The sequence below is a fragment of the Cucurbita maxima genome, unplaced genomic scaffold (genome assembly GCF_002738345.1).
Source record: "Cucurbita maxima cultivar Rimu unplaced genomic scaffold, Cmax_1.0 Cma_Scf00003, whole genome shotgun sequence".
Lineage (NCBI taxonomy): Eukaryota > Viridiplantae > Streptophyta > Magnoliopsida > Cucurbitales > Cucurbitaceae > Cucurbita > Cucurbita maxima.
Window position 1 is genome coordinate 5,219,057 of NW_019272019.1, and position 14,735 is coordinate 5,233,791.

General features: G+C 37.0%; 3 protein-coding genes and 1 long non-coding RNA gene across 9 annotated transcripts; 3 read left to right on the forward strand and 1 right to left on the reverse strand.

Moving 5' to 3' along the window:
- The first annotated feature begins 118 nt into the window (after positions 1 to 118).
- Positions 119 to 3,656, forward strand: LOC111476661 (ER membrane protein complex subunit 7 homolog). The gene is made up of 7 exons (XM_023120431.1): positions 119 to 338; positions 500 to 543; positions 1,443 to 1,551; positions 1,839 to 1,902; positions 1,982 to 2,098; positions 2,220 to 2,328; positions 3,263 to 3,656. The coding sequence occupies exons 1-7, from the start codon at positions 256 to 258 to the stop codon at positions 3,355 to 3,357; spliced, it is 621 nt and encodes a 206-aa protein (XP_022976199.1). The 5' UTR covers positions 119 to 255; the 3' UTR covers positions 3,358 to 3,656.
- A 612-nt stretch (positions 3,657 to 4,268) lies between these two features.
- On the forward strand, positions 4,269 to 9,056 carry LOC111476622 (cysteine--tRNA ligase, chloroplastic/mitochondrial-like). Of its 4 annotated transcripts, none has more exons than XM_023120381.1 (9): positions 4,269 to 4,715; positions 4,904 to 4,967; positions 5,888 to 6,049; positions 6,279 to 6,449; positions 6,681 to 6,962; positions 7,048 to 7,173; positions 7,352 to 7,555; positions 8,316 to 8,417; positions 8,672 to 9,056. In XM_023120381.1, the coding sequence occupies exons 1-9, from the start codon at positions 4,333 to 4,335 to the stop codon at positions 8,900 to 8,902; spliced, it is 1,725 nt and encodes a 574-aa protein (XP_022976149.1). In that variant the 5' UTR covers positions 4,269 to 4,332; the 3' UTR covers positions 8,903 to 9,056. The 4 variants fall into 4 exon arrangements, with proteins under 4 accessions (XP_022976149.1, XP_022976151.1, XP_022976152.1 ...); XM_023120382.1 differs by having other exon boundaries at positions 4,692 to 4,715; positions 5,856 to 6,049; XM_023120383.1 differs by lacking the exon at positions 4,904 to 4,967 and having other exon boundaries at positions 4,629 to 4,715; positions 5,856 to 6,049.
- LOC111476681 lies at positions 9,012 to 13,010 on the reverse strand. Of its 3 annotated transcripts, XR_002717147.1 has the most exons (6): positions 12,919 to 13,010; positions 12,784 to 12,856; positions 12,650 to 12,716; positions 9,671 to 9,788; positions 9,323 to 9,548; positions 9,012 to 9,092 (listed from the first exon to the last, which is right to left on the reverse strand). It is a non-coding gene; the product is annotated as an uncharacterized LOC111476681 (long non-coding RNA). The 3 variants fall into 3 exon arrangements; XR_002717148.1 differs by lacking the exon at positions 9,012 to 9,092 and having other exon boundaries at positions 9,160 to 9,548; positions 12,650 to 12,710; XR_002717146.1 differs by lacking the exon at positions 9,012 to 9,092 and having other exon boundaries at positions 9,160 to 9,548.
- LOC111476671 lies at positions 12,280 to 13,305 on the forward strand. The gene is made up of 2 exons (XM_023120447.1): positions 12,280 to 12,735; positions 12,841 to 13,305. Exons 1-2 carry the CDS (start codon positions 12,672 to 12,674, stop codon positions 13,158 to 13,160), a joined length of 384 nt encoding a protein of 127 aa, XP_022976215.1. The 5' UTR covers positions 12,280 to 12,671; the 3' UTR covers positions 13,161 to 13,305.
- The last annotated feature ends 1,430 nt before the right edge of the window (positions 13,306 to 14,735 follow it).

Sequence of the window (14,735 nt, forward strand, 5' to 3'; positions counted from 1 at the left end):
TATATATATATATATATATATATATATATATATATATATATATATATATATATATATATACATATAAAAGCTTAAATTGTAATAAAAACAGTTAAATTAATTTATCCTAAAAAATAAAATGAGATGGGATCGAGAGGGAGAGGGATGGAGTAAAATCAGGTATCCGTTCTTTCTTTCTACAACAGTCGGCAAAGAACAGAAGAACCGCGAGATCTTCCCTGTTCCGAAGCTCCCGCCATTGCAGAATCTTCAATAATGCGATCTCAAGTTTTCATTCTCTTGCTTTCACTCCAATTATTCTTCTCTCTGTTATCTCCATCGCATGCGATTTCCCCTGGGTAGGTCTCAGTCCTTGTCTTTAATTCACCGCGACTTTGTGCTCGACTCGTCAGGAACATGAATTGATGAAGATTGAAAGTGATGATCGACGATTCCGTGGAACTAGAATGCGTCATTATTACTTCCTATTGTCTTTTAATCTCGTTGTTGCATTCTGCAGGTCCGGCGATGGATACACTATCTATGGTCGGGTGAAAATTTCAAGTACGTTTCTTCTTTTTCTTATTCTACAAGTTGCGAATGTTTTTTGATATTGAGCTTCGAGATAGTTGTAGATTTGTTACTTCTTTTTGTAACTAAAAGAAAGTTATTCATTGGAAAACGAGAATTACAGAAGCGAAGTGAAGTGAAGATATCTGAACCTAATATGGAGGAGATTAAAAATATTCTTCAGTTGGTATTGATAATTACCAGAAGTACTTCTTAGTTTGGCAATGGAAGAAATACTATCTTACGACAGACCAAAATTCTACAAGTTTTGAATAATTACCAGAATCTTTTTCCTAATGACCTAAATTTAAATTACTCTGAATCTTTCCTGCTATAGGTTACAAAAGTCCTTACTTCTAGGGTCTCCTGGAAGGTTAAGGTATAAGTTGTGAGCCAAAGAACTGCAGCATGACCATAGGACTAAGCAAGATTATCCACTTTATCCTTAATATAAATTATTTCCCTCCACCATGTAGTCGAGGTCTCCACATGAAAATAGTGATGCTGCTTTGATAATTCTGGAATATATTATCTGCATCTGGGTAGTCGGGTTAGCATAGATTTGAAACGAGGAAAAAAGATTTGCAGACCCCTACTTACTATTGTTGGTCCTCATAAAGCTCTCCTTTTGGAGGAGAGGCAACACAACTATGTTTCTTCACCCCTTCACATGAGGCATGTACGCACCTACTTTTTACTTAGCATTTTCCTCTTGCTTTTGTCCATATTGAATCCCTAGGGGTGACTAGTTTGTTAGAAAAACCTATCCGTATTACAGTTCTGCATTATGAAGATGAAAGCGTTCAAAATTAATGTTATATTTGCTTGAGATTCTATGTTTAGATGATTGTCGTTGTACTATGAACTAATGCCTACTGTTGAATTTTTGGCAGGGAACGCACTTAAAGAATATGGACTTCCTGGAAAAATATCAAACATTAAAGTCATACTTAATGGTGGACAAAGAGTTACCTTCCTGAGGCCCGATGGATATTTTTCATTGTATCCTTTTTATGTTTTTAGTTAATTTAAAATGCTTAAAGTTAACGAGTTTTATTACTTTTCGGCGTATTTCCACACAGGATTTAATTTTCTGCTATGCTCTTTTTGGGACTCAAATGATATGTACGGATCATTTATATAATCCTCAACTGGATGTAGCATTTGATTTTATTTTGTTCTTTGCTTCCTAGTGGTTAATGTTATCATTATTTTGGAGAGTTAAGCTAAAAAATTTGGCCTCCCAATTTTCTGAGGTTTCTGTAATTCCTTAACTTCAGTTCTTACAGCTATAATGTGCCAGCAGGAACCCATCTGCTTGAAGTGGCTGCATTGGGCTATTTCTTTTCTCCCGTGGGTTTTCTTTGGTATCAGTTTTTCTACAAATCTGGTTTCATGTGACTTTTTTTTTCATTTTCTATTCATTCCTTAGGTTCGAGTTGATGTGAGTGCCAGAAACCCAGGTAAGGTTCAGGCAGCCCTAACAGAGAACAGGCGGGCATTGAGTGAGCTTGTTTTAGAGCCTTTAAGGGATGAAGAGTATTATGAGGTTGGTTTAACATAAGCTTCTCCTTTTCTTTTTTTTCCTTTTTAACCCACTTTCTAAGGACTATAAGTTATTGAATTTTATTTTGGATCTCACATTATTACTCAATCTCTTTGTATTATAGACTCGGGAACCCTTCTCCATAATGTCTGTTGTGAAAAGTCCTATGGGTCTGATGGTGGGATTCATGCTAATTGTTGTATTCCTGATGCCCAAGTTAATGGAGAACATAGGTACGTACTCATTTGCTCATCAGACAGTCGTCACTGTTTCACATTCTATTTATGCTTCTAAACCTTTTACTGAATGGCAAATTCTTGTGCTGCTAATAGTTCTTTCTTCCTTTATATTATGAACTTTTTTGTGTTCATTTGGTCCCTAAATTTTCAAGTGTTCAATAGTCAAAACTTTCATTTAATGTCTGCAGGAACCTAAGTTATCAATTAATTTTGTATCGAGTAGATTCATGGATTTCAAAAGATATTAAATAGGTCAATTACCTCTTAAGCACAAAATTTTAAATTTAAGGATCAATTGGACACAAAATTGAAGTTCAAGGATATTATTAAATTTTTTTTTTTTTAAGTTCGGGATCTTGGTGGACACAAAATTGAAATTTCATGGATATATTAAATACCTTTGAAAATTTAGAGACCAATAGATACAGACTTGAAAGTTTGGGGACTAATCTCGTCATTTAACCTATTATCGTGTTTTTATTCCATCTTGAGAATATATAGGGTAAGCTGTATTATTTTCATATACAAAGGGTTCTATGTCAATTCTCTCTTTGAAATTTCTTTGGCAATGTGTTGATGAAAAATTCTTCCAACGTTTCCACTTTGCACGGGACTTGGCAATGCCATTTCAATTTTATTACTTTAATAGATGAGATTTTCTCATGCCAAATCTCTTGTTGAAAGTTATGTTGCTAATTGCTTGTCCTTTTGATTAAATTGCACCTTCATTCGATTCATCATAAAAAATCAAACGAGGAAAGTTCATTTTGTTGGTTCCATTCCCAATCAGTTAAATTTCCAAATAGAAATGTCTTGATCGAATTCAATTCTTTCATAAATTAATGACTGTCTTTCTACCCCCCAAACCCCCAAAATAAAGGATGATTCTGTCTCTAACTGCGTGATTTTGCGATATTCTGATGATCAGATCCTGAAGAAATGAGGAGAGCACAAGAAGAAATGAGGAACCAAGGCGTCCCAACTTTATCAAGCTTGCTACCCGGGGCTGGCCAGAGCAGCTAAAAGGATCGATTTCGATATCAATATTGACATCGACTACATCCCCAGCTCAAACGCATCTGACTCCTGCCGGGACTCGGGATTTCTAACAGTTGAAGCAAATGAGCGTAATATTCTAGTTTCTCTGATGTTGCCATTCTGAGAAATCATTTCAATTAGGTATTACTTTGATCTGGATTTCATTATTATTCTTAACGAGTCTCTTAGCAGAGTTATGTAAACGACCATCATATTTGTTACCCAATTGGGACTCAACATTATTTTGATAGTTCAGTTTTAATATTTCTTCATATTTCACCTTATCCAAACACAGCCAGTCTCTCTCGATGTTTATCGTGTCTGCCGGTTACAACCCCAGATAGCTACGTTATGGTCGTCAAATTCATGAAACGCTAGATCTCTGTTGTCTATTGTTTGTCGAATTGAATGACTCAATTCGTTCCAACCTAAAATATAAGGGATGGGGTGAATTAAATTGTCCTCTATAATCGAGTTACTCATTTTCCTAACTTGACCCGACTCAAAGATCTGTGCGTTCCAATCCAAATTATAAGGGATGAGTTGAATTGAGTTGTCCTCTATAATCGATTTACTCATTTTCCTATCCTGACTCAACTCAAGAGTATCCATGCGTTTCAACTCAAAATATAAGGGATGTGTTAGAATTAAGTTGTTTAATATAATCGAGTTATTAATTCTTCTAACTTGATCTGACTCAAGAGGATCCGTGCATTCCAAAATATAATGGATGAGTTGAATCAAGTTGTCTTCTATAATCTCTTTTAACGACTCAAGAGGATCCATGTAAAAAAGTGAGTCCGGAAAAAGTTCCATGAAGAAAAGGCGAACCTAAGAAATGTGCGAGTCAACTCGTGAGTTAAAAGTCCGAGTTCACAATCGCGGATAACGTATTAAACCGGCGCCAGAACCAGAAGAAAGGCATACGGGGCAGCGACAAAATCCAATAACTGAGCAAAAATGGCTTCCCTCCTTAAGTTCTACAACCCATTATCGTTCACTCGATGCTCCCCAGTTTCAATCTCTCAGGCGATTTTCCGCAGAGCTCACCGCCATTCTCATTTTCCATTCTTCAAGCCTGCGAGATGTTTCGCTTGTTTCACTTCTTCTCCGAGCTCATCTCAGCACCCCCTCAGTGCGCAGAATCACAAAGAAATCGGCGGCGTTAGACACGAGAGTCCATCGTCGGAACTGTGGCTGCACAATACAATGAGTAGGAAGAAGGAGGTATTCAAGCCCAAGGTAGAAGGTAAAGTAGGCATGTACGTGTGCGGTGTCACTGCCTATGATCTCAGCCATATCGGCCATGCGCGTGTTTATGTTACATTCGATGTTCTCTACAGGTAGTTTCTCTTTCTAGGTTTTGCCTGATTTTTTTTTTTTTTTTCCCCTCAATTAGACACTCGTGACTGCTGGGAGAATAGACTGGTAAACTAATTTACCATTTTATTTGTCTGGAAATGATGATTTAATGTTCTTTTTTTTTCCCGTTTTTGTAATGATTTGGTAGTCTGTGTTGAATTGTTACCAGATATTTGAGGCATTTGGGATACGAAGTTCTTTATGTTCGCAATTTCACCGATGTGGATGACAAAGTGAGTGAATTTGCTAAAATGGTGCCATTTATTTAACAAACTGCATTTTTCCTTGCTTAAATTGTTGCCTCCCTTGCACGTACTTTGCCTCTTCCTTCTAGGGAGTGAGATTAATAATACCAGATGTGCTGTAGCGATGGCTTTACTTTTCTTTGCTCATAAATATTTAACGGGTGTATCTATCTAAATGAGGTTATTGAATACTGCAATTGGTTGCTGAATTGGAGTGCCTAATGAAGTTTAATTTTCAGGAAGAACATATATGTAAATAATGATCGAGGTACAAAATTTATGGGATTAAGTCTCTGCTTTGTGCTAGTGAATGAAAATGCATTATGAATTTGAGTTACTTTCTATGGTTTCTTTCATTGTTGCTATCACATGGCTCCTAGTTTCATAAGAAGTCGGTCGTTACAATTCCACCATCCTTCAGTAAAGAGGGCTACATTTCTCAGCTTAGAGTATACCTAAACCACTATTCCTCAACAATGAAAGAATTTTCCCCTAAGATTTACGGAGAAGACTTAACCAACATATTAGCGATCTTGGATATAAGGAGGAGACTGCTTTTAAGTGTGATTTTTCCTATGGTGATCCAACCGTGAACCCCCTTCCATTTCTCGAATTTAAAGAAATGTTTATTTGACTTTTTTTTCCTCCCATTTCCATGCTTTTCCTCCATTGGATAAGTGTTTTCTCGTCAAATGTAACTTGTTTCAGTCTATCTTCCTAGTTGCTAAATCCTACATCTCAGTTGATATATTCTCATTGTCAGTTTTGTTCCATGTAGCGAACTGGAACCTTTTGCCCTTGTTTTAATGCTTGATCGTATGATGTTTTTTTTTTTTTAAATGTTGGTACCAACTTTTTTTCACAATGCTATGACAGGATCCTGAGTCTGCACTTTTCAAATTCTGTAGATAATTGCTAGAGCAAATGAGTTGGGGGAAGATCCGCTTGATTTAAGTAGACGTTACTGTGAAGAATTCGGTCAGGATATGAGGTATCTTCATTGCTTGTCTCCTTCAGTTGAACCCCGAGTTTCGGACCACATGCCCCAGATCATTGACATGATAAAGCAGGTAAATTTTTTCTTTATTGGTCGTCCTCATTTGATAGAAGCTATCAGGCAATCATATTATCTTGATTTTCGCCATAAAACCATCTTTTGTTTTAGTAAGTACATATTGTTCACTTATTGACTTCTTTTATGCTCTGTGTGTGTCTTACTTGTCTTACACTTGATTCTAGTAGGGGAGGGAGGTATGTGTGTGTGACAAGTCATTAAGTGTTTCTCTTGTGTCTTGACAGATTCTTGATAATGGGTATGCCTATCGTGTCGATGGTGATGTGTACTTTAATGTGGACAAATTTCCAGAATATGGCCTATTGTCGGGGCGAAAATTAGAGGATAATCGAGCTGGAGAGCGGGTTGCTGTGGACTCCAGGAAGAAAAACCCGGCTGATTTTGCTTTATGGAAGGTCAATCTGGTTGCTTTGTATTATTGTTAAGTGTTGCATGCATAGCATCAATCAATGAGATTCACTAAATGAAAGGGTTGGATAAATCTTAGGTACAGTTCAATTGCCTTATCGGTGTAACCGAAAAAGATAAGCACAAAACTTTAAAATTGTATGATAGTTCGTCTTACTTATCGTTCACAAATGTGTCCTGTTTATGTATTATTGTTGAAGTCCTGTGATATCTTGCAGTCTGCAAAGGAGGGGGAACCATTTTGGGCAAGTCCCTGGGGTCCTGGGAGGCCTGGATGGCATATAGAGTGCAGTGCCATGAGTGCAGCTTATCTAGGGTATTCTTTTGATATACATGGTGGAGGGATGGATCTTGTCTTTCCCCACCATGAAAACGAAATAGCTCAGAGCTGTGCCGCTTGCAGAACGAGTAATATAAGCTACTGGGTCCATAATGGTTTTGTGACTATTGACTCGGAGAAAATGTCTAAATCTCTTGGGAACTTTTTCACCATTCGGCAGGTAGACCTCGAATTTTTTTCATTTAGACTTCCCCTTCTATCACGTATTTCGTAATCGGGTCCATAACATAACTATAAATTTCCAGGTCATAGATCTTTACCATCCACTGGCTTTGAGGCTTTTTTTGTTGGGGACACATTATCGTTCTCCAATCAACTACTCTGATTTACTGCTCGAAAGTGCTTCGGATCGCATTTTTTACATCTATCAGGTACTACGGCATACAGTTTTTCATGATGAGAAATTATAGTTATACAGCCGTTGCCACTGCTATCATGACTAAGTAGACGCTTCCAAGAACAGGCGTAGCCAATGCACATAGATGCTCAGATGTCTTTTATCTTAGAAATCAATATCTTTTTAATTCCACTGAATTTTAATGGTTGCAGACTCTTGATGACTGTAGAACTGTTATTAGCCAGCAAGATGAATCAAGTTTGAAGAGTTCCATCCCTCCGAGTTTGGTGGAAGAAATCAACAAATTCTACAACGTTTTCCTGACCTCGATGTCCGATGATATTCACACGCCTGTGGTTTTGGCAGCGTTATCGGATCCTTTGAAAATTATCAATGATTTGTTGCATACTCGCAAGGTATTGGATATAAGTCTAGCTCAATTTTATCTGATAATGTCAATGGTTAGCTTTATGAGTATATAGTACAGCTTCTCGTATAGAAAACATGCTTATCTTAGGCGAACCTGTGTTTAATTCACCATTATCTTTTGGTTGACATTGCGGTATGTAGTGGTCCAAGCCCACCGCTGGCAGATATTGTCCCTTTTGAGTTTTCCCTTTCGAGCTTCCCTTCAAGATTTTTTAAAATGCGTCTGCTAGGGAGAGGTTTTCACACTCCTATAAAAAATGTTTCGTTCTCCTTCCCAACCGATGTGGGATCTCACAATCCACCCCCCTTTGGGGCCCAGCATTCTCATTGGCACTCGTTCCCTTCTCCAATCGATGTGGGACCCCCCAATCCACCCCCTTCGAGATCCAGCGCCCTTGCTAGCACACCGCTTCATATCCACCCTCCTTCGGGGTTCAGCCTCCTCGCTGGCACATTGCTCGATGTTGATATCATTTGAAACAGCGAAAGCCCACCACTAACATGTATTGTCCTTTTTGGACTTTTCCTTATGGTTTTCTCTCAACAACGCGTCTGCTAGTGGGAGGATTCTACATGGTTGTCATCTACGGAGATTCACTTATTTATTTTATTTATCTAAAAAAATTTATGAGCTTATATCTTAGTTTAAGACAACCTGAAAGCAAAACGGTTAATATACACCAATGATGATGCTGCTTTGACATATGTTTCTTTTCTTTGTAACATGTGTAATTCAAATCCATACAGGGAAAGAAGCAGGAATCTCGAATGGAATCTCTTGCAGCTCTGGAGAAGATGATAGGAAATGTGTTGTCCATCTTAGGGCTGATGCCTGCAAGTTACTCCGAGGTAGAAACCGATTGGTGTCACTGTAATTCAATCTTGGGGACTTCTGTATTTATAGGACTTCAAAATATAAATAAATCTCTTAGAACAAGCGGGTGGCGGGTGGCGGGTGGAGATTTGAATCTCCGACCCCAAGTGAAAGAGTAGATCTCAACCTTCAGAAACTGATAACTTAACAGAAATTTCTTGCCTTATTACTCTCTAGCTGTCTTTGGTACGTTTATTTGGAAACAAACTGAACAATTTTGTTGGCATAGGCTCTGCAACAGCTGAAGGAAATGGCTTTAACGCGCGCAAAGATGACGAACGAACAAGTTCTACAGAAGATAGAAGAAAGGAATGCAGCAAGACAGAATAAGGAGTATGAAAAATCTGATACAATCAGGACTGATCTAGCTGCTGTTGGAATTGCTCTAATGGATGGCCCTAATGGAACAACTTGGAGACCAACTGTTCCTATTGCACTTCAAGACCACCACCAGCTTTAGTTTCACTAATTCTCTTAATTTAGTTCAAATTGAACCAAACCGAACCGATATGATGATGTTATTTTGTTCTTAAAAAAGCGCTTACCTTTTAGATTGTGTACGACTCCAAAACTTGAGTGAGATGAGACATTATGCCAAGTTTCTTATTGGAGTAGTTGACAATGTTCTCTTTTCCTTTGGTCGTTCAAATCTGTGTCATGAGTGTGATGCTCATTAATTTCCCTAAATGGCGTGAATAAATTTTTTATATGCTCAAGTACAACAAATTCCAAAATCTATATATAGACTAGTTGAACTATTTTAAATTGACAATACAATACACATCTTATTGTAATATTTCATTTAACAATTTCAATAGAAAATCTAAATATCTTTGTTTAGTAAAAAAGAAAAAAGAAAAAAGAAAGGAAAGGATTCAACTCATAGCTCCAAGACTCCCTCTCCCTTAAATGGAAAACGTCGAACGTCTTAGGGCCAAGTAGTGACCTCGCCCCGAATGACCATAGCATGTTGGAAATAAGGGAGAACATACTGAACGTGATCACTCCCTTGGTTGAGGGTTGTGCCGCCCTACACATCCCTACTTAATGGACGTTCCTTAATTACGAAGTGTGCAGCTTTTCCTTGAATTCGTTCCTTGACAACACTGGTGGTTCACTCCCAAAATAGTGATAAAAAATAAGTTTTCAATGACTCTTGAAGTGGAAAGATATTAATCCATTCATTTTGTGCATCATAAAATAGAATCACTTCAAAGTGTTCTTATACCTCTCAAATTGAAAAAGAAATGGCTGCCTCCATCAATGGTCAGCCAATGTCTTTCCTTCAAGCCTTTTACCTCTCAAATTGCCTCTTCTTGAACTTCTCCTTCCACTTCTCAAACTTTCTTTACATACAAACTTGAATTGATTAAGATATATTCTTTGAACGAAGAATTTAGATAAATCTAGCACATTTTCTTATTTTTGCCAATGAATATGAGATATGGGAAGGAGTGAACATCTTTCTTAGTTGCAGAATTCGAGAAAAGAATGAAAAAAAATATTAGAAAATGTGAGTGAGGTGACTCTGTTGACTTTAATCAACTGGACATTTTCTTGTTGACTTTTCTCCTCAATATAATAGGTCAGAGAATGGACATCTTCAATCTCTACCTATTGTCATTGAACTCGAGTTAGAAAAAAAAAACTCTATGTTTAATGTATATTGAGTAGTTATAAATAATAGAAATTGGTTGTGCGTTCCTTTCATCATAGATAAAATTAAGAGATCAACTTGCTATATATATATATATATATATATATATATTTCTGTGTATTTATTCTTTTCCCCTTCCTCAGAAAATAATAACTTATTTCTGAAAAGCAGAGGAAGAAAAAACAAATTCCCTGTAAATGGCTGTCAGCTTCTTCTCTCTCCTTTCCAAAGGTAGGCATAATAAAATGATTCTCTCTTACACAAATTTATATCTTTTTCAGCCAAAATCATAAATTTTAAAAAGTTTTTAAAATAATATTCTCAAGAAAAGAAAAGAAAAAAAAAAAAAATTGATGGTTCTTTACGTCTCTTCTCTTTTGCCTATCTTTTCTTCTTCTTGATTGAGTGATCCTTTAATCCATTATTCCTTTGAAAATAAATAAATAAAGCATCCTAATCCAAATATATAAGGAATTGATTTGACAATAATTTTAATTTTAACTTTATTTCTACTCTTAAAATGCTCAAAAAAAAATAATTAAGCATTAAAACGGCTTTTAAACACTTAAAAAGTCATTTTACACCAGCTGAAGCAAACAGAAAACGCTTTAGAAAAAGGTTTCTTTGTTACCCAAACCAACAAAAGCTTCAAAAGTTGAAAAAGAAAGATTATAGGGTTCACTAGTTTATTAGTGGGAGGTAGCTTTTTTAAGGCTTTATGTCACCACCTATTAATACTAGCATCAACCTCCACACAGCCTTCCAGACTTTTCTAGCCATGTTTTCATTTATTTATTATTAAACTAATATTAATAGTAATAATAATAATAACCTTTTTCATTTTTGACAAATTTTGATTGTGAATTAATTCATTTATTTAAATAATAATTACCCAAGAAGGAAGTTCAAAAATATTTAAGAAACTAAAACCCAAATTGTAGAATCAAGGGAGTTTGAAATGCTCTATCTATGGCTATGGCAATGGTAAATGGCTAAAAAGAAGGGAGAGTTACAGAATCAGCAATGAATACCAAAATTGCACTCAGGTGGGTTAGTCATCAAACCCACCAGCTTAGCTTAGCCAAGTTGGGGGATCAATGTGTGTGGTTAATGGTGGCTTTCCAATCTATTATGCTGTTCCCCCCCCATCACCTTCACTTATGCATGGGATGGGACCCTTTCATTTAAGTTCAACCCTTTCTCCTCCCAAGTTGCTTGTTCCTACTTACTTACCCACGGTCTTTGCTTTCTCTTTTCTCCAACTTGCTCCTTTTATGAGCTATGAGTCAAGGTTTAAATCTTATTTTGGTCTTATTTTATGAGCTAAGTTGGTCGAGGCTGGGTAATGTAGAGGTCTGGCTAATTCTGATTCCAACTTTCATGAGGAAATGTCATTAAAAACGGATTTTTGTTCAAGTAACTCAACAATTGGCCTGAATCTACTGAGATGTTGGAGGATGGTCCATTGGGTATTACAAAGAGTGTGGTTTGGATTTTGGCAGGTTAGGAGAGAGAGAGAGAGAGAGAGAGAGAGAGAGAGAGAAGCTTTTGTGTGTGGGAGATAGAGGGAAAGGAAAGAGAGTAGAGCCATGCATGCAAGAGATAAAGAGAATGTGGGTCTTACCTGTTAAAAGAGAGAGAGAGAGAAAGATTTGGTTGTTGCATGTGAGGAAGAGAAAAAAGAAGGATGGACATGATTGGTGCATGTTACAAAGGAAAGAAAGAGCACTGAAAACTAATGGAAGAGAGAGAGGAAAATGGAGACGAGAAAATAAGTCCACCCCTAGTAGATATTATACGTTACGTATCGTCGTCAGCCGGTTTTTAAAATGCATCCACTAGGAAGAGGTTTCCACGCCCTTATAAGAAATGTTTTGTTTTCCTATCCAACCGAGTGGGATCTCACAATAACAAAAAGTCGAAGGATAATAAAGGAAGAGAGAGATTGGATGTGACATATTCTCTAACTAAACAAGGGGTTAGTTCTCGTTATTCGGGTTTGGTCATGGATTTGGACGGTTTCAATCTTTTAACAAAGACTCACCTACTTCTTGTAACCATACCCCTCAAAGTTACAAAATTGTAGCAATTAAGTGAACGAGAACTTAAATCTTGATGGCTTGGGGGATAATTACGGGAAGTTTAAGGATGCAATTACAACAAATTAGAAGATTTTACTAAGAAACTAAATGCTCAAAGAGAACTTAAATGCAGAATCAATTAGATGCAAAAAAAAGAAAAGAAAAAGTAACAAAAAAATCCCATCACGATTTGCATCTTCCTATTTTTGTTCTCAACTACATAGTGTTCAAAAACAGTCAACCCAAATGAAACATTATGTTGACAGCACATCACACTTAAGACTTGCGTGAGAGTCTTGAATTAATTTTCTTTTTCTTCTAGACCATTATTAATTTAATAATTATTGCCATAATAAACCAATGAGCAAAGCCGTTCAAAATACAGATATGAAGACAGACACTAGCAAACCATAATTTCCAAGAACAAGAAATCATAAAAACAGAGAATTTGGTTTCTAAACTCACTTACCTCAAAAGCACTCCCTTCCGCTATGATCAACCTCTCCGCCATGATTGCAGCAATCCTCATCCTATTCCTAAGTTTCATCAATGAAGGTAACAGTATTTGATTAAAAAACAAAGTCAAAATCAAGAAATCTCTACCTTTAGAGCTTTCTTTCTCTCCCCTTTCTGGGTTTGAGTTGGTGGATTTTGTTGCAGGGTTCGGTGCTGGAAGCTGCAGTTTGGACACCATTAACATAGGAACACAGAGAAGTGGAAGGGTGATTGGGGGCCAACCTGAATGGAACGTGCAAGTGATTAACAACTGCGATTGTCCTCAGAAGCAGATCGTCTTGTCCTGCCCAGGGTTTCAGACTGTTGAACCCGTTGATCCATCGATTGTATCAAAGCAAGGGGACGCTTGCCTGCTCATAAATGGAGGAATTGTTCAGCCTGGTTCTTCAGTTCAATTTTCCTATGCTTGGGATCCCCCTTTCATCTTGTTCCCTCGTTTCTCTGTTTCTCAGTGTCATACCTGAAGCAACAACAAACAATATTAAAAAGTTGTCAATTTAGTCTGAGTTAATCGTGAAGTTGAGGGAAAATTTGAAGATAATCGCTCTTTTTTGAGTTTGAAAAGGATTATAAATCTTGAGGTTGTTTGCTTCGCCTGATTGATATATTAAAGATGGGATGAAACAGCTTCTAATTATTTGATACAAGGAAGGAATTTAACATATATTGCTAACCCTGCTTGAATTTGACAATAGAATCTTCCTTTTTGAAAGATTGATAGATATGAGCAGCTTGTTTAGCTTGCACAGTATGATTTCCCATTCAGGGTCTGCGCCTGTTGGAAAGATGGAGTGTTGTGGGCACAGATAAAACAAGCAATTGCATAATTCGAGCATTATCATCTTAAGCTTCACACTACATGAACATGAACATTTTGTTTTTGGTTAAGCTTAGTTAATGGAGAACTACAAAACAGAACAAGATTGGTTTCATGATCCTAATGAAAGTAAAACACATACACAATCATAAATGTAACTATCCTAATCTCACCGCTAGCAAATATTGTCCGTTTTGACTCGTTTGTGCTTCGTTCTCTTCTCCAACCAATGTGGAATCTCACAATCCACTCCCTCGGAGGCTCAGCGTCATGCTGGCACACTACCCAGTATCTAGCTCTAATATCAACTTGTAACATCCGCTCATCGACCGCTTGATTCACATAATGTTTTGTTTTATGACTGTTTTCGAAGCAAAATATCTATGTCAATGGTAACTCCTATGAATCGAGCTATCGATGAGCGGGTGTTACAAGTTCAAAGTTGTCAATTGGCATGTTGAATGGGCAGTGCAGCAATTCCTTTAGGAGCAGCTTCAATCTGTAAACCCAAACTATATGTTAGACTTAAACGGTAAGTAAAGAGAGAAAAAAAACTTCGGAAGTAGATGATAATCTTGAATATAGATTTAGAAAGCAGCAGGAAACGACTACATACAGAACTTTCAATCTCCATCCATGGTGTACGGATGGTTGCATATAAAGAGGAAGATTTCAATTAGTTTAAGCTAAAATGAACAACAAAAACACAAAAGGAAGCAAACGGAATCGTCATAAAGAATCTCCAGAGGCCAAAATCAAAACAGTAACTCGGTTATCAAAACAGAACGCATTCCAAAATGTACCAAATCAAAGAGCCAAGAGAATCCAAATAAAGCTTCACAGCGGGAAATTCAAAATCACAGTGAATAAGCTGAAGAAGAACCATTCGAACTACATTAAGTTAAAACAACAGTGACTACACCATTAATAAGAAGAATACAACGAATGCTGGAGAATCAACGGCCGTCTGAATCGACTCACCATTAATAATTAGTACGGCGGAGATTTTGCGATGCAGCGTCGCCGGAGAAGTGACGGAAGAATCGATCATCTATACGTTCAACAGAAGATTATGCCATTTGAACTCTAAAAATGCAAAATAGTTCCGATCAGACTCTACAGTTGCAGAGTGAGAGTAAAAAATCGTAGCCATTTTTGCTCCGTGTTCTGATGTGTTCTTCGATTTTTCCCTCCATAAGTGACAGATTCTATCTGTCGGTAA

Coding starts and splice junctions, on each gene's coding strand:
- LOC111476671 (XM_023120447.1), top strand. CDS start 12,672: ATGATCAACCTCTCCGCCATGATTGCAGCAATCCTCATCCTATTCCTA. Junction 12,736..12,840: donor CCTAAGTTTCATCAATGAAG/GTAACAGTATTT, acceptor ATTTTGTTGCAG/GGTTCGGTGCTGGAAGCTGC.
- LOC111476622 (XM_023120381.1), top strand. CDS start 4,333: ATGGCTTCCCTCCTTAAGTTCTACAACCCATTATCGTTCACTCGATGC. Junction 6,963..7,047: donor ACTTTTTCACCATTCGGCAG/GTAGACCTCGAA, acceptor ATAAATTTCCAG/GTCATAGATCTTTACCATCC. Junction 8,418..8,671: donor TGCCTGCAAGTTACTCCGAG/GTAGAAACCGAT, acceptor TTGTTGGCATAG/GCTCTGCAACAGCTGAAGGA.
- LOC111476661 (XM_023120431.1), top strand. CDS start 256: ATGCGATCTCAAGTTTTCATTCTCTTGCTTTCACTCCAATTATTCTTC. Junction 339..499: donor TCGCATGCGATTTCCCCTGG/GTAGGTCTCAGT, acceptor TGCATTCTGCAG/GTCCGGCGATGGATACACTA. Junction 2,329..3,262: donor CAAGTTAATGGAGAACATAG/GTACGTACTCAT, acceptor TCTGATGATCAG/ATCCTGAAGAAATGAGGAGA.